The sequence below is a fragment of the Sphaeramia orbicularis genome, chromosome 15, assembly GCF_902148855.1.
Source record: "Sphaeramia orbicularis chromosome 15, fSphaOr1.1, whole genome shotgun sequence".
In the NCBI taxonomy this organism is placed as follows: Eukaryota; Metazoa; Chordata; class Actinopteri; order Kurtiformes; family Apogonidae; genus Sphaeramia; species Sphaeramia orbicularis.
In genome coordinates, this window is record NC_043971.1 from 51,070,764 (window position 1) to 51,086,889 (window position 16,126).

At 35.5% G+C, this 16,126-nt stretch overlaps 1 protein-coding gene across 1 annotated transcript in view; it reads right to left on the minus strand.

Moving 5' to 3' along the window:
- The window catches only part of disc1 (DISC1 scaffold protein), a 79,660-nt gene that overhangs the window by 38,831 nt on the left and 24,703 nt on the right, over positions 1-16,126 (minus strand). The window contains 6 exon segments of the mRNA XM_030155374.1: positions 324-512; positions 2,265-2,367; positions 3,759-3,813; positions 12,633-12,865; positions 14,158-14,236; positions 15,545-15,701. Of these exon segments, the coding sequence (XP_030011234.1) occupies positions 324-512; positions 2,265-2,367; positions 3,759-3,813; positions 12,633-12,865; positions 14,158-14,236; positions 15,545-15,701 (816 nt within the window).

Below are 16,126 nucleotides of genomic sequence, written 5' to 3' on the forward strand. Positions count from 1 at the left end.
CATGTGCAAACCTGTTTTAAACAAGTTTCATTTCTCTACAGCAATAAAAGCACTTCAACACAACACACTGGTAATTTTGAATTCACAAGTGGAAAAGCTCATCTTCCCCACAGCACCTGAAGGCAGCATAGATCCTCCATATTTGACGTCCCTTCCTGATCTCAGTTTTTGACCACATTAACTCCACATTCGTTTATTCAACTCACTGATTCCTGTTTCATGTCACACCTGATCCACGACCACACCCTGGAAAAGCTTTGACTTCCTCTTGTCTTTCAGACTAACTCTAGTGTGTGCGGTGTAAACGGCGGCGGCGGCCTCACCGTGCTGCCGGGTCCTGTGGTCCAGCTCGTGCCTCAGCTGCCGCCGCTGTTCCTTCATGGACACCAGGTCGCCGCTGCTGCCGGCGCTCAGACTGTGGAGCCTCTTGGCCAACGCCTCCAGACGGTCCCGCTCCACATACACCGCCTTCAGCTCCGCCTTCAGCGCCTTGGCACTGCTGAAGTCGTTACCTGGAAACCACAGGACGCCGTTACACTCACATGGACCAGCAGATCAGTCATTAACCCTCTGGTGTCCAGGTGAGTATGTTATACACACTCTAACCCTCTGGTGTCCAGGTGAGTATGTTATACACACTTATACCCTCTGGTGTCCAGGTGAGTATGTTATACACACTTATACCCTCTGGTGTCCAGGTGAGTATGTTATACACACTCTAACCCTCTGGTGTCCAGGTGAGTATGTTATACACACTTATACCCTCTGGTGTCCAGGTGAGTATGTTATACACACTCTAACCCTCTGGTGTCCAGGTGAGTATGTTATACACACTTATACCCTCTGGTGTCCAGGTGAGTATGTTATACACACTTATACCCTCTGGTGTCCAGGTGAGTATGTTATACACACTTATACCTTCTGGTGTCCAGGTGAGTATGTTATACACACTTTAACGCTCCGGTGTCCAGGTGAGTATGTTATACACACTTTAACCCTCTGGTGTCCAGGTGAGTATGTTATACACACTTATACCCTCTGGTGTCCAGGTGAGTATGTTATACACACTTTAACCCTCTGGTGTCCAGGTGAGTATGTTATACACACTTTAACCCCCTGGTGTCCAGGTGAGTATGTTATACACACTTTAACCCCCTGGTGTCCAGGTGAGTATGTTATACACACTTATACCCTCTGGTGTCCAGGTGAGTATGTTATACACACTTATACCCTCTGGTGTCCAGGTGAGTATGTTATACACACTTTAACGCTCCGGTGTCCAGGTGAGTATGTTATACACACTTTAATGCTCCGGTGTCCAGGTGAGTATGTTATACACACTTTAACACTGGTGTCCAGGTGAGTATGTTATACACACTTTAACACTGGTGTCCAGGTGAGTATGTTATACACACTTTAACACTGGTGTCCAGGTGAGTATGTTATACACACTTTACACTTCCTGTTATTGAAGTTCAGATTATTTTTCATAATTTGTTTTTGGGCAAAATTCAACAGTTTTTAGTTTTTGTCAAGACTTTTTTTTTTTAAATTCTGATCCATCCACTAAAACCATCCCATAATAAACAGTGTTAAACTCCTACACTAACACCCTTCTACCAAGTGAGTACAAAATATACACTGACACATTTAAGATGTAACATTTGACCTAGAACCAAAAATAATGATGTATATGAACCAATGTTGGTGTTAATCACTGACAGATGACAGGATGGAAAAAAAAAAAAAAAAAAAATACTATTTTTATGTAGAATATTGAAGAACAAAAAAAGTTTTTTGCATGAAAAAATATGGTTTGTTTCCATTCCAAACATGTATCATGGAGAACGCAGTGAAGGAGGAATGTCACTGTTTTTCGTTGGTTCATTATGGTTGAATAGTTGTTATTGTGTTTTATTGTTTATTGTGTTTCATGTATGTGTTTTTTGTTGTTTGGACTTTGTATGGCTGACACCAAAAAGAGATTCCTAATCTCAATGGGACTTCCTAGTTAAATCAAGGTAAAATAAATTTTAAAAATGTCATTTAAAAGGTTAAAAATATGACAGTTATTGATTATTTGGCATTTTTGTTTATGGCTCAAGTTGATGAAAAAAAAAAAAACTGTATGAAAAACACTGTGACATTACAACGGCTTTAGGTGGTTAAAGGGTCTCTGATAGCGGAGGGTTAATGGGGTAATTAAGTGCAGCTAATGGGGTGTGTGTGTGTTTGGGGTGGGGGGTGTGTGTGTGTGTCTGAACCTGAAATGGCCGCCAGCTTGGCCTCATGCAGCGCCAGCAGCTGAGTTTCGGTTTCACTGACTTTCCTTCGGAGGCTGCTGCCGAGCCTCTGACTCATGACCACCTGGGGAGACAGAGGATGGGGGGGGGGGGCAGTTAGAGCGGGGGGGGGGGGGGGGTGAGTAACTGAACCTCTGCCGACACATGGTTCCCACAGGACGCACTGCTCATTTCCAATTCCACCTTCATTTTCCTCTGACACTCATCGTACCAGAGTGAACAGGTTTATGGCGCTGTGATGGTGTCGGCAGCGGCGGAGCGTTGTGCGTTACCTGGTCCATAACCTTTAGAAAAAAACGCAGCACGCCGCCTTTTATGTGGACGGACGGCCAAATGGGAAATCTCCATAAAAGACGCCGTTAGAATGTCAGAGAGGAAGAAAAGGCTGAATGTCAGGGGCATGATGGGATTGAGGATCTGATGGTCCAGATAGAACCCGCCGAGCCGCCATCTGCCCCTACGCACAATACCCACAATGCACCGCTCTGAGGATGACTGCAGTCGGACAACATCTTGTTCTGGTTTTTCTCACAGTATTTACTTCATACAGACGCGTGAAATAAAAGTTCAAGAAATTCAACTAGAACCGAGACACACCTGGTTCTGTTCAGTTTAATTTAACTGAATATTAATGATATGATTAAATATAAACTGAAAAAATGAACTAAACTAGAGCCGTCAGAGGCATCATCTCCACCGCAACGATGTTAGCGATGTTACGTTATTATGTTTGTTGAAGTCTGTCATTTCCCAGTTTGGGATAAATAAAGTAAATCTATCTATCGACAACGATGTTAGCGGGGAAAAAAAATCACCCGGTTTGTAATTCGGAAACAAAATGATTGAGATGCTGATCACTGCCCCCCCACAGTACAGACAAAAACAAAATTGAAATCCATCATAAAATCAACAAGAATTATCCAAAAAAAAACCAAAATGAACAAAATTATCAAGAAAAATGAAAAGATAATGAATAAAACAAACAAAAAAAATTAGTAATTAACAAAAATTAAAAATATTTAACAAAATCAACAAAAATTATCCAAAAAATTAAACAAAATCAACAAATATGAAAAAATATTTAACATCAACAAAAATTATCCAAAAAATTCTACATAATCAACAAAAATGGAAAAAATATTTAACAAAATCAACAAAAATTATCCAAAGAAAAACCTAAAAAATGAACAAAATTATCAACAAATATGAAAAGATACTGAATAAAACAAAAAAATTTAACAATCAACAAAAATGAAAACTATTTAACAAAATCAACAAAATTATCCAAAGAATTCTATAAAATCAACAAAAAAGATTTTTTTTTTAACAAAATCAACAAAAATTATCCAAAAAATTCAACAAAATCAACAAAAATGAAAAAAAAATTAACAAAATAAAAATTAAAAAAAATCCAAAAAATGTACAATTCGGACCAAACCCTTGAGTGAGTCTTACTTTGGCCGTGGCCTCCTTTATGGACAGATTCAAAGCCTGTTCTTGTTCCTGGAGTCTGGAAGAAAAAAAAAACACAGCATCAGACACTGGACGAAAAAAACACTGGACAACAGCCCCAGAGGATCATGGGAAAGATAAGAACAGGTGAAAACGTCCTGTCGAATAAATACCAACCACATCCTTTAACCTGTGGAAGACGATCAATAAGACAAAAGCAAAGAAAATAAATAAACACAACAAACAAACAGAATGAGTTCAGTCAGTTCAATGGATCAGGTTAGGCTCAGATTTGTGCCTTTTGTTCATATTTTGGATTATTTTCTTTACGTTTTATACATTTTTGTTCACTTTTTCTGCCAAATGCATAAACATAAACATAAACTTTTTGGAATATTTTGTTAATTTTTGATAAGTTGTGTTAATTTTGTTTTTGATTATTTGATTATTTTTGTTCATTTTCTATCATTTCTTTTGCTTCATTTGTTCACGTTTTGTTCATTTAATTGATTTTTCCATTCTTTTGCATTTTTTTCTTATTTTGTTCATTTTTATATTTTTATTCACATGAATTTTTTTATTGTTTTGTCGCTTCATTTGTTAAATTCTTTAATGTGCTCATTTTTTCTTCATATTTGTTCCTTTTGTTGATATTTGTGACTATTTTGTTCACGTTTTATCCAGTTTTATTCACTTTATTGAGTATTATGTTAATTTTGTGCTCATTTTTGTTTATTTTGTTGAATATTATTACTTTTTGTTCATTTTCTATTATTTTGTTGCTTCCTATGTTCAGTTTTATTGATTGATTTGTTTTGGATTTTTTTTTCATTTCTTTAGTATTTTATTTATTATTTTGTTAATTTTTATATTTTTTATTCACTTAATTGATTTTTTTATTGTTTTGTTGCTTCTTTTGTTACATTTTTTGGTAATTGATTAATTTGCTAATATTTTTGCTCATATTTGTTCCTTTTGTTGATATTTTTAATTATTTTGTTCACGTTTTATCCATATTTGTTCACTTTTTTGACTATTATGTTGATTTTGTGGTCATTTTTGTTTATTTTGTTGAATATTTTATTACTTTTTGTTCATTTTCTATTATTTTGCTCTTCCTTTGTTAAATTTTATGGATTTTGTTTAATTCTTTTTTGTATTTTATTATTTTGTTGCTGATTTTGTTCATTTTTTTTAGATGAATTTACTCTATTTGTTCCTTCAGGGGCTTTTTTATTATTTTGTTTCTGTTTCATATATTCTAGATTTTTGTTTATTTTTCAGCATTTTGAGTTGTCATTATTCGTCCGATCATCCTCTGTACTAAAACATTTCTATATCAGAACAAAAACTGGTGTAAAAATGGGGCAGGATTCAACATCTGCATATTCTTATTTATTTTAAACATCAATAACTTTCATCGCAGACGGGTTTTTATTCTTTCCGTCCAGACTTTGGGTGTAAATATTGTAGATTTATTCATAACCATGTGATCGGATGTTGGATCAGATAATTCCACGTGTCGACTGTAAACAAACAAACAGGATAAACATGAAGGTCACGTTATCGTGTTTTTCAGAGACAGAAGTGAATGAATGAGACGATGAAACCGTATCTCACCATCACTTTGGCCTTTTCCTCATATTCAAGCCGATGCTACAGGATGAGTCACAGAAAACACTGTCTGTAAACATCAGCCCCCCCGCCCCAAACCCCCCTTTAATCTAATACCAATGAGCAGAAGAGAGAACGCCAACGCCGTCGTCATGGCGACCCCACGCCGACCTCACTTCGCTTCTCAATCAGAGCGGACGAATACGCCGTCTCCGCCGCCGTGAGTCTGTCAGATATCAAATTACACCTGAGATGGAGGGTCACGCCCCCGACCAGGTGACGAGCACAATTTACATGATTTACTAACGAGAGGCGAGACGGAGGGTTTCCACGGCAACGCCTCTACACCCATTAACTTCAGACGAGGAGGCGCAAAGTCGACAGCTGCTTCTGAGGAAGTAAATGAGAATTCAACGAGAGGAGGAAACAAAGAGGAAAGATGGAGGAAATAAAGAGGAAACTATAAGGAAATGAAGAGGAAACAAAGAGGAAACTATGAGGAAATGAAGAGGAAAGGAAGAGGAAACTATAAGAAAAAAAAGAGGAAAGGAAGAGGAAACTATAAGGAAATGAAGAGGAAAGGAAGAGGAGACAAAGAGGAAACTATAAGGAAATGAAGAGGAAAGGATGAGGAAACTATAAGGAAATGAAGAGGAAACGAAGAGGAAACTATAGGGAAATGAAGAGGAAAGGAAGAGGAGACAAAGAGGAAACTATAAGGAAATGAAGAGGAAAGGAAGAGGAGACAAAGAGGAAACTATAAGGAAATGAAGAGGAAACGAAGAGGAAACTATAAGGAAATGAAGAGGAAACAAAGAGGAAACTATGAGGAAATGAAGAGGAAAGGAAGAGGAAACTATAAGGAAATGAAGAGGAAACAAAGAGGAAACTATGAGGAAATGAAGAGGAAAGGAAGAGGAAACTATAAGAAAAAAAAGAGGAAACAAAGAGGAAACTATGAGGAAATGAAGAGGAAAGGAAGAGGAATTATAAGGAAATGAAGAGGAAAGGAAGAGGAGACAAAGAGGAAACTATAAGGAAATGAAAAGGAAACGAAGAGGAAACTATAAGGAAATGAAGAGGAAAGGAAGAGGAGACAAGAGGGAAACTATAAGGAAATGAAGAGGAAAGGAAGAGGAAACTATAAGGAATGAAGAGGAACGGAAGAGGAAATTATAAGGAAATGAAGAGAAAGGAAGAGGAGACAAAGAGGAAACTATAAGGAAATGAAGAGGAAAGGAAGAGGAGACAAAGAGGAAACTATAAGGAAATGAAGAGGAAACGAAGAGGAAACTATAAGGAAATGAAGAGGAAAGGAAGAGGAGACAAAGAGGAAACTATAAGGAAATGAAGAGGAAAGGAAGAGGAAACTATAAGGAAATGAAGAGGAAACAAAGAGGAAACTATGAGGAAATGAAGAGGAAAGGAAGAGGAAACTATAAGAAAAAAAAGAGGAAAGGAAGAGGAAACTATAAGGAAATGAAGAGGAAAGGAAGAGGAAATTATAAGGAAATGAAGAGGAAAGGAAGAGGAGACAAAGAGGAAACTATAAGGAAATGAAGAGGAAACGAAGAGGAAACTATAAGGAAATGAAGAGGAAAGGAAGAGGAGACAAAGAGGAAACTATAAGGAAATGAAGAGGAAAGGAAGAGGAAACTATAAGGAAATGAAGAGGAAACAAAGAGGAAACTATGAGGAAATGAAGAGGAAAGGAAGAGGAAACTATAAGAAAAAAAAGAGGAAAGGAAGAGGAAACTATAAGGAAATGAAGAGGAAACAAAGAGGAAACTATGAGGAAATGAAGAGGAAAGGAAGAGGAAACTATAAAGAAAAAAAAAGAGGAAAGGAAGAGGAAACTTTAAGGAAATGAAGAGGAAAGGAAGAGGAAATTATAAGGAAATGAAGAGGAAAGGAAGAGGAAATTATAAGGAAATGAAGAGGAAAGGAAGAGGAGACAAAGAGGAAACTATAAGGAAATGAAGAGGAAAGGATGAGGGAACTATAAGGAAATGAAGAGGAAACGAAGAGGAAACGAAGAGGAAATGAAGAGGAAAGGAAGAGGAGACAAAGAGGAAACTATAAGGAAATGAAGAGGAAAGGAAGAGGAAATGAAGAGGAAAGGAAGAGGAAAGGAAGAGGAAACTATAAGAAAAAAAAGAGGAAAGGAAGAGGAAACTATAAGGAAATGAAGAGGAAAGGAAGAGGAAAATTATAAGGAAATGAAGAGGAAAGGAAGAGGAGACAAAGAGGAAACTATAAGGAAATGAAGAGGAAACGAAGAGGAAACTATAAGGAAATGAAGAGGAAACGAAGAGGAAAGGAAGAGGAAACTATAAGGAAATGAAGAGGAAATGAAAAGGAAACAAAGAGGAAACAAAGAGGAAACTATAAGGAAATGAAGAGGAAACAAAGAGGAAACTATGAGGAAATGAGGAGGAAAGGAAGAGGAAACTATAAGAAAAAAAAGAGGAAAGGAAGAGGAAACTATAAGGAAATGAAGAGGAAAGGAAGAGGAAATTATAAGGAAATGAAGAGGAAAGGAAGAGGAGACAAAGAGGAAACTATAAGGAAATGAAGAGGAAACGAAGAGGAAACTATAAGGAAATGAAGAGGAAAGGAAGAGGAGACAAAGAGGAAACTATAAGGAAATGAAGAGGAAAGGAAGAGGAAACTATAAGGAAATGAAGAGGAAAGGAAGAGGAAATTATAAGGAAATGAAGAGGAAAGGAAGAGGAGACAAAGAGGAAACTATAAGGAAATGAAGAGGAAAGGAAGAGGAGACAAAGAGGAAACTATAAGGAAATGAAGAGGGAAACGAAGAGGAAACTATAAGGAAATGAAGAGGAAAGGAAGAGGAGACAAAGAGGAAACTATAAGGAAATGAAGAGGAAAGGAAGAGGAAACTATAAGGAAATGAAGAGGAAAGGAAGAGGAGACAAAGAGGAAACTATAAGGAAATGAAGAGGAAAGGATGAGGAAACTATAAGGAAATGAAGAGGAAAGGAAGAGGAAATTATAAGGAAATGAAGAGGAAAGGAGGAGGAGACAAAGAGGAAACTATAAGGAAATGAAGAGGAAAGGAAGAGGAGACAAAGAGGAAACTATAAGGAAATGAAGAGGAAAGGAAGAGGAAATTATAAGGAAATGAAGAGGAAAGGAAGAGGAAACGAAGAGGAAACTATAAGGAAATGAAGAGGAAAGGAAGAGGAGACAAAGAGGAAACTATAAGGAAATGAAGAGGAAAGGAAGAGGAAACTATAAGGAAATGAAGAGGAAAGGAAGAGGAAATTATAAGGAAATGAAGAGGAAAGGAAGAGGAGACAAAGAGGAAACTATAAGGAAATGAAGAGGAAAGGAAGAGGAGACAAAGAGTAAACTATAAGGAAATGAAGAGGAAACGAAGAGGAAACTATAAGGAAATGAAGAGGAAAGGAAGAGGAGACAAAGAGGAAACTATAAGGAAAGGAAGAGGAAAGGAAGAGGAAACTATAAGGAAATGAAGAGGAAACAAAGAGGAAACTATGAGGAAATGAAGAGGAAAGGAAGAGGAAACTATAAGAAAAAAAAGAGGAAAGGAAGAGGAAACTATAAGGAAATGAAGAGGAAAGGAAGAGGAAATTATAAGGAAATGAAGAGGAAAGGAAGAGGAGACAAAGAGGAAACTATAAGGAAATGAAGAGGAAACGAAGAGGAAACTATAAGGAAATGAAGAGGAAAGGAAGAGGAGACAAAGAGGAAACTATAAGGAAATGAAGAGGAAAGGAAGAGGAAACTATAAGGAAATGAAGAGGAAACAAAGAGGAAACTATGAGGAAATGAAGAGGAAAGGAAGAGGAAACTATAAGAAAAAAAGAGGAAAGGAAGAGGAAACTATAAGGAAATGAAGAGGAAACAAAGAGGAAACTATGAGGAAATGAAGAGGAAAGGAAGAGGAAACTATAAGAAAAAAAAGAGGAAAGGAAGAGGAAACTATAAGGAAATGAAGGAAGGAAGAGGAACTTATAAGGAAATGAAGAGGAAAGAAAGAGGAAATTATAAGGAAATGAAGAGGAAAGGAAGAGGAGACAAAGAGGAAACTATAAGGAAATGAAGAGGAAAGGATGAGGAAACTATAAGGAAATGAAGAGGAAACGAAGAGGAAACTATAAGGAAATGAAGAGGAAAGGAAGAGGAGACAAAGAGGAAACTATAAGGAAATGAAGAGGAAAGGAAGAGGAAACTTAAAGGAAATGAAGAGGAAACAAAGAGGTAACAAAGAGGAAACTATAAGGAAATGAAGAGGAAACGAAGAGGAAACAAAGAGGAAACTACAAGGAAATGAAGAGGAAACAAAGAGGAAACAAAAAAGAAATGAAGAGGAAACAAAGAGGAAACTATAAGGAAATGAAGAGGAAACAAAGAGGAAAGGAAGAGGAAACTATAAGGAAATGAAGAGGAAAGGAAGAGGAAACTAAAAGGAAACGAAGAGGAAAGGAAGAGGAAACTATAAGGAAATGAAGAGGAAACAAAGAGGAAACTATAAGGAAATGAGGAGGAAACGAAGAGGAAAGGAAGAGGAAACTATAAGGAAATGAAGAGGAAATGAAAAGGAAACAAAGAGGAAACAAAGAGGAAACTATAAGGAAATGAAGAGGAAATGAAAAGGAAACAAAGAGGAAACTATAAGGACATGAAGAGGAAACTAAAAGGAAATGAAGAAAAAACAAGGAGGAAAAATCCACAGAGAGGAAGAGGACATCAGGGAATTGGTCACCATGACGACGGAGACTTTTAGGACAAACGCTGAAGGACAGTAAATGAAAGGACGCTGGTCCGTCCTACAGACGGGCCGCGGACCACGGCTTTGACAACAGACATCACATGATTAAACCACTGAGTCTGGGTTTGAACCTGTTTGTCTGAATATGAACTGAAATCAACATGTGAAAGTTTAACTTCAACGTCTTTTCATAGTTTGACTTTTATCTGCAAACAATGACTGTTCTGTTTTAGTATTTTCGTTATTATGTTATGTCCTTATTTTTAAAAAATATTTTCTAGTTTTTGTTGCTTTTTGTTCATTTTATTGATTCATTAGTTATTTTTTTCATATTTGTTCCTTTTGTTGATATTTTTAAGTGTTTTCTTCATGTTTTATATATTTTTGTTCACTTTATCGTGATTTTGCTCATTTTTGTTCATTTTCTTTCCTTTTGATTAATATTTTGTTGCTTATTTTTTAATCTCTTAATTCTTTTTATTTTGTGTTTTTATTGATTAATTTGCTAATATTTGTTCAATTAGCTGATTATTTTATTCATTTTTGTTCATTTCTTTTTTATTTTGGTGCTTATTTTGTTTATTTTCTTGAATAATTTGTTCATATTTGCTCATGTTTCTTACTTTTGTTGATTTTTTATTATTATTTTGTTCATGTATTATGTATTTGTGTTTGATTTATTGAATATGTTGTTAATTTTTGCTGTTTTTGTTAATTTTGTTGGTAGTGTTTGACAAAATCACTTTATTCTTTTGATTCTTTCTTGTTGTTTTAATTTTCTAAAGTGGTCTGTCAGAATAAATTGTGTTGTTTCCTCCACCAAGGAGGTTCTGTTTTTGGCGCCGTTGGTTTGTCTGTCTGTCCGTGTGCAAGATAACTCAAAAAGTTATGGTCAGATTTGGATGAAATTTTCAGGAAATGTTGATACTGGCACAAGGAACAAATGATTAAATTTTGGTGGTGATCGGGGGGGGGGGCGCCACGGGGGCCCACTGATCTGCCTTGGCGGAGGTCTGCGCTCTCCGAGTGCTTTTCTAGTTTGTTTCTGTGTTTGTCAGATGATCTCCTCTCGTCATTTCCTAACCCTGAGGCAGTGCTTTAGCAGCCCCTGCTGGAGGCCGGTGGTACTGCAGGACCCAGAGGACATGAACCCAGAGGTGGGTTCTGACATGATCGACTCAGGATGGGCTGGAATTCTACCATCGACTGTTTTACATTAAAAAGACTTAAAACAGGAACAGATAAAAGAGTTGAAACCAGTAGAAATTAGAATCAAACCTCCTGTTTTTGTCTTCAACTCATGTTATTTAGTTTAACTCATTTTAGTTATTTTTATATTCAATATTTGTTTGGGTTTGTTCTGGAATTTTTTTATTCAGCTTTTGTTCATTTTTCATTAGTTTACTCAATTTTTGTTCGGCTTTGTTAATTTTTTATTCAACTCAAGTTTTGTTTGGTTTTGTTCCTTTTTTATTTTTTTTTTAAAAACAACTTTTGATAATTTATTATTTTTTTTATCAACTTTTGTTTGGTGTTGTTCATTTTTTCATGGCTTTAAACAATTTTTGTTAAGTTTTCTTCATTTTTTTCATTATTTACTACATTATTTTTCAGTTTACTTCATTTTTTTTATTCCATGTTTGTTCGGTTTTGTTCCTTTTTTATTTTTTTAATACAACTTTTGTTCTTTTTTTTAAATCAACTTTCATTCGTTTTTGTTCATTTGATTTTTTTTTTTTTATAAAATTTTTGTTCAGTTTTGTTCATTTTTTCATTATTTTACTAATTTTTTTTAAGTTTTGTTTTAATTCTAGTGATGCAGAATCAAATTTCCTGTCATTGTCTCCTACGTCACTTTTTTCATTGTTTTCTGTTTTAATATTTTTTCCACATGTTCAGATGTAATAGAACTAAATAAATCAGATAAATCTGTTTACATGCATGAAGACATGGGAGGACTGGGACAAATCCAGGTGTGTTAATCTGATTTATTGTAATCAGATTACTGTTGTTATCTGATCAAACAGACCAGATTAGACTGTTTACATGATCAATAATAATCAGATACTGATCAGAGTATTAGTTTGGATGGAAACGGGCTCAGTGACATATTTAGAGTTTAGAGAAACAGCATGAGGCTCAAATATCACTCAAGTACATTTCAGGGTTTAGTTCAGGGTTATTCTGTTCATTTTGTTGCGTATGTTGTATTTTTCATTTAGTTTCACTGATTGAGATTCTTATTTAATTCAACATGCTATTTTATTAAATTTTATTAAATTATATTATATTTTATTTTACTATGTTATATTTTATTATATTATGTTATATTTTATGATATTATTCTCTGTTATTTTATATTACATTATATTATATAATATTAATGACACCTTCCTTCCCATTGGAGGTTGTTTAAAAACACACGTATCCACAGTTTGAACCACTCTGACACGTTCCTGCTCTTATTCTGATCTGAAACCAGTTCAATCCACCATGACACCGACCTGACGGTGGAGGCCGGAGGAGCCACGCTGATCTGGGTCCGGTTCTCGGAGGTGACCAGGTCCCGCAGGGTCCGGCTCAGGTCTCGGAGCTGGTCCGGGGTGCAGGTCTTCAGCACAGACGCCTCCAGCTCCTCGGCCTCCACCCGCTGCTCCTCCCTCTGGATCTCCTGATCCAGACGCCGACCGCGGTCCGTCAGCTCCGCCAGCGTCTGCTGCAGCTCAGCGATCTGCACCTGTACAGGTCACAGGTACCGGGTCAAAGGTCAGAGGTCAGCATGAACTAGGTCACAGGTCAGCAGGTAACACGTACCAGGCCAGAGGTCACAGGTCAACAGGTACCAGGTCAGAGGTCAACAGGGACCAGGTCAGAGGTCAGCAGGTACCAGGTCAGAGGTCAACAGGTCATCATAATCAATAAATATCATAAACTCATATAATAGAGTTAAGAATAGGAGTGTTCACACAGGAAGGTTTTATTATATATACTTAAATTTGTGTTCATTTTGTTGATAATTTTTTCATTTTGTTGCTTCATATTATATCATAATTATATCTTTTTTTCATTTAATTGATGAATTTGTTTATTTTTTGCTCATATTTGTTCTTTTTGTTGATTTTTTTTAAATAATTTTTTTCATGATTTATAGTTGTGTTCACTTTACTTTGTTTATTTTCAACTTTTTAAAGTTATTTTACTGATTCTTTAATTTTGTTCTGTTGCTTCATTTTTGTTCATTTTCTTAAACTTGTTGCTTCATTTGTTAATTTTTACATTAATTTGTTCAATATTTGATCACGTTTGTTCCTTTTGTTGATATTTTTGATTATTTCCTTCATGTTTTGTTCCTTTTTGCTGTATTTTTTCTCGTTATTGTTCATTTTGTTGATTATCTTACTACTTTTTGTTAATTTTCTGTCACTTTGCTACTGTATTTGTCCATTTTATTGTTTATTTTATAGTTCTAGTTCAGTTTCCAAAGGATGAGTCTGAAGACACCTGATTTATTCACATTTATGTTCTTCAGATGTAGAGTTTGACATTCATCCTCTATGTCTTTACCTCATGTGCAGAAAACCACCAAGTTAGTCATTTTAATGAGTTCCTGATTCATACTTTCCAAATGGAGGAGTTTAACTTCAGTCATGGGGTCATGGGAGGATCATCAGGACTAAAACCTTCTGACCCGTTACACATCAGACAGATCCTCCCAGGTCAGTGTTTTCCATTATCATGCAGTTAAATCAGTTAAAATAAAAACATCAAAAATAAAAGACTAAAACGCAAAATAAAGAAGGACAAAATATGTAGCAAAATGAACACAAGTCATCAAAATAATAAAGTGGAAAAAAAAGAACAAAATCAGCCACAAACTGAAGAAAAAAATAATAAAATAGACTAAAACAAATGAAATAGTCAGAGTTGGTGTGTAGATCTTTAAGGGTTTTAATGGGGGAGGGACTCATAGACTGACTAGGTTCGACTTGTTATAATCATTAGATTAAATCGTACTAATATTATTTGTACCTCGACCATTTGTTTCTCGTGGATCAGTCGATCTCTGCGACATGAATCACCTGCTTCAGGATCTGGACCAGGAACGTCTCTGAGGATGAAAACACACAAACCCAGTCTTTTATAGAAGAACTTTAATGGACCAAACATGGACCGAAGGTTTGACTTAACCCTTTAACAGCAGGTTTAAGTCAATTTACAAACTGAAATAAAACTCAAAACAACTGAACTAAAACTAAGTATTTTCACAGCAGCGTTTAAACTCCTTTAAAGTGACGATAAAACCTTCAACTGAAAGTGAAACCAGGTCGAATGGAAGAATCTGCTGTTGTTTCAGGTTTTCAGGATGTTCCGCTCAGACTCCACCTGCTTTATTTCCTGTTGCCACGGTTATTTTTAGCTGCTGTGACTCGGTTCAAACATTAAAACATAGAGAAAATGAACATTAACCAAGGCTTAGAAACTAGATTCAACCGGTTTAACTGTAAATCTGACCCAGAGCTGATGAAGGATTAAACATGATTAAAAAATGATCACATCAATAATAAAATATTTAATTGAGAAATAGACGTTTTATTCCAGAGAGTCAGGTTTATATTCAGATTTTTGTAAACTATGAGAAAAAGGTGAATTTCCAGACAGAGGAGGTGATTTTATTCATTTGTGTTAATTTTGCTGATTCATTTCTTATTTTGTCCAGATGTTTATTATATATGACTGAATGACATTCTGTTCATCGGGATGTTTGACTTTAATTAAATCTAACATCAAACTAGAGCCTGATTTTAAAAAATAAATAAATAAATAAAATTTACTGAGAGTCTGAACTGTTTAACCCGATATGATTCTATTTATAATATAATATATTATTATATTATAATATGTTTATACAATATAATATAATATAATATAATACCATATGTAATAAAACTAAGATAAAGTGGAAGAAACCAGAAGGTTATTTATGGTTTTAAATGATTAATAAAAGATGAAAACAACACAAATCATAATTTAAGTTCTTATTCGATAAGATAAAAACACTGAAACATTGTGTTCATCTGAGAATAAATTAAACAGACAAATTACAAGTGTAAATACTAAATTATTCTTTAATAATCACAGCTAAAGATCTTAAAAGACAATATTAGGTTCATGTTTTTATCACAAACACTGTAAAACTGGTGATTAAAAACACATGAAACCACTTCTGTTAAGAACTACATAAAAATAGGAAAAAAACTATCAAATATTTGGGAAATGTAATTATTTTAGGTTACTTTTAATCTGTTTTTTCTATTTATTTTCAGTGTATAAAAGCATATTTTTGTGTAAATCTCATTCCTTTAAGTGCATTAATGCTTAAACCACCTGTAAAAGTTTTTCTGGGCTTTTTTCCGACCTGTGCAGGGTGCAGTCCGTCCTCTGGAGGGCGCCGTGCACCACCTGTAGGAGGCGCTGCAGGAACTGGGCCACGCTGGGCTGGGTGGAGGGTAGACCCAGCCTCAGAGCTCCACGCTCCACACACAACTCCTCCAGCTTCTTCCCAAAGCGTTCGGCTGGAAACAGGAAACAGGAAACAGGAACCAGGAACCGGTCAGAAAACAGACGATCACTGACAGAGGAAAGACTCCAGGCCTGGGTCTAGACCAGACCGGACCAGGTCCAGACCTGGGTTGTGTGACCAACGTTACCTTTAGATCAGAGGTGTCAAGCATTAATGAATTTATAAAATACAAAAACTACACTGAAGATATTAACAATAAAAGGTTTTAAAATTATGTTAGTTCAGGTTCTACATTCAGACCAATATGATCTGAAGTGGATCAGAACCAAGGTTCTAATAGTTTTGGATTTTTCATTATAGTTTAGTTTTATTTAGTTTTGACTTTTTTTTCTCTAATTCAGTTAGTTTTAATTCGTTTTTAGAGCAGGTTTGCTAGTTTTTTATTAGTTTTCATTTTTTTTCTAAATGCTTAGTTTT